Source organism: Chrysochloris asiatica, unplaced genomic scaffold (genome assembly GCF_000296735.1).
Source record: "Chrysochloris asiatica unplaced genomic scaffold, ChrAsi1.0 scaffold00703, whole genome shotgun sequence".
NCBI classification, from domain to species: Eukaryota; Metazoa; Chordata; class Mammalia; order Afrosoricida; family Chrysochloridae; genus Chrysochloris; species Chrysochloris asiatica.
The window spans coordinates 87,008-88,633 of NW_006409221.1; the positions used below are offsets into that span (position 1 = coordinate 87,008).

A 1,626-nucleotide genomic window follows, 5' to 3' on the forward strand; every position below is an offset into this window, starting at 1 on the left:
ATATACAGTAAGGAGGAGGACAGCACAATATGACCAAGTACACAATACTTAAAGGAAACAAAGGTAAATACTGTTACATACACAGCCTTGATATAACAATAATAATAAACAATAATCTATAGTTAGGTACTTAGGAAGACAATAGAAACTGTTGTGGAGTGGGAAGATGAATGAAACTATACATGTAGGTTTGAAAGAAGATACTTCTATATATGTATTTATTACTGTTGTTATTATTGTTGACAAGAACCTTCAAGTCAGGGTTTCCAAAGAGCAGCTGGTGGTCTTAAACTGCTAGCATTGTGGCTAGTAATACAGTGCTTATCCTACAGCACTATGCCAAGATTCCATATATTTATTTATATGTGTTGAAAATATACCCACATATACAGCAGACTGTACAGGAGGACAAGTTGTTTTAACTCCCTGGCCATTGCCAAACAACTTCAGGGAATGAGTAATTTTACATGGGAATTTAGAACCATAGTCTCAGGAAACACATATATCAATGGACATAGAATAGTAAACAAGTCAGTGGTCTTCATTCTATTTTAGTGGGTAGCAATGGAGCTCTGGTAGCATAGTGGTTACGAATCGGATTGCAAACCACAAGGTAAGCAGTTTGAAACTAACAGCTCTTCCTTGGAGAAAGATGAGGCTTTCTGCTCCCATAAAGGTTTACAGCCTAGGAAACCCTGTTCAGGGTTGCTATGGGTCGGAACCGACTTGACGGCACACAACAACAATGCTGTCTTAAAAGAACCGATAGCCAAAATAATGAAATAATGCAATATAGAAAATAGTTATTACCTTTACACTGAAATTATTAAATTCATGGACTCTGTGGCCAGTTTGTTTATATCACATCTTGGTTCTGTTTTCTGCTAGCTGGGCAATTTTGAGCAATTTGCTTAGTATCTCTGTGACTTAATGTCTTCATCTGTGTATTTGAAATTATAAGAATACCTCATGCACTGTGTTTTAGTGAAACTTGCTTAGCCTCCTAGCATCTCAAGTTTCTCATCTTTAAAATAATAATGGTACATCACTTATTTTATTGGATTGCTGTGAAGTTTAAATGACTCAATATCTGTAAAATCATTACTATAAATGAGTTGATAAGACAAGACATTTAAATGCTGTCTGGCACACACTAAGCATTGAATAAGTGTTGTTGTTGTTATTGTTTGGGTCTGTCGATTCAGTTCCAAATCTTCGCAATCTTATACACAACAGAGCGAAACCCTGCCTGGTCCTGCACCATCCTCACAATTGTGTCATGTTTGACAACATTATTGCTTCCATTGTTTAAGTCCATATTTTTGTTCATTATTATAAAACTGAGAACTTGAAAAGAATGTCTTGGGTTTTCTTGTAGGTAAACTAATTATGGATGACACCGACACACACTTATTGAATTTCAAAGGCTATTACTTTAAGCGTTCTCTGATTAATATTGATGTACTAGAAAATCTAGAAGATTTTGAAATTAGAGATGATGATGTCTTCATAATCACATATCCAAAATCTGGTAAGTTTGAGGACTGGTCCTTCTGTTTTCTGTCTTTACTCTGGTTTGTGAATAAGTGTGCACAAATGTGCCTTTTCCCAGATACCCACAACAGG

At 35.7% G+C, this 1,626-nt stretch overlaps 1 protein-coding gene across 1 annotated transcript in view; it reads left to right on the forward strand.

Moving 5' to 3' along the window:
• The first annotated feature begins 1,389 nt into the window (after window positions 1–1,389).
• LOC102839834 (amine sulfotransferase-like) overlaps window positions 1,390–1,626 on the forward strand; it is a 36,715-nt gene continuing 36,478 nt past the window's right edge. Inside the window, exon 1 of the mRNA XM_006877955.1 lies at window positions 1,390–1,531. Within this exon, the coding sequence (XP_006878017.1) occupies window positions 1,390–1,531 (142 nt within the window). The remainder of the gene's footprint in view (window positions 1,532–1,626) is intronic.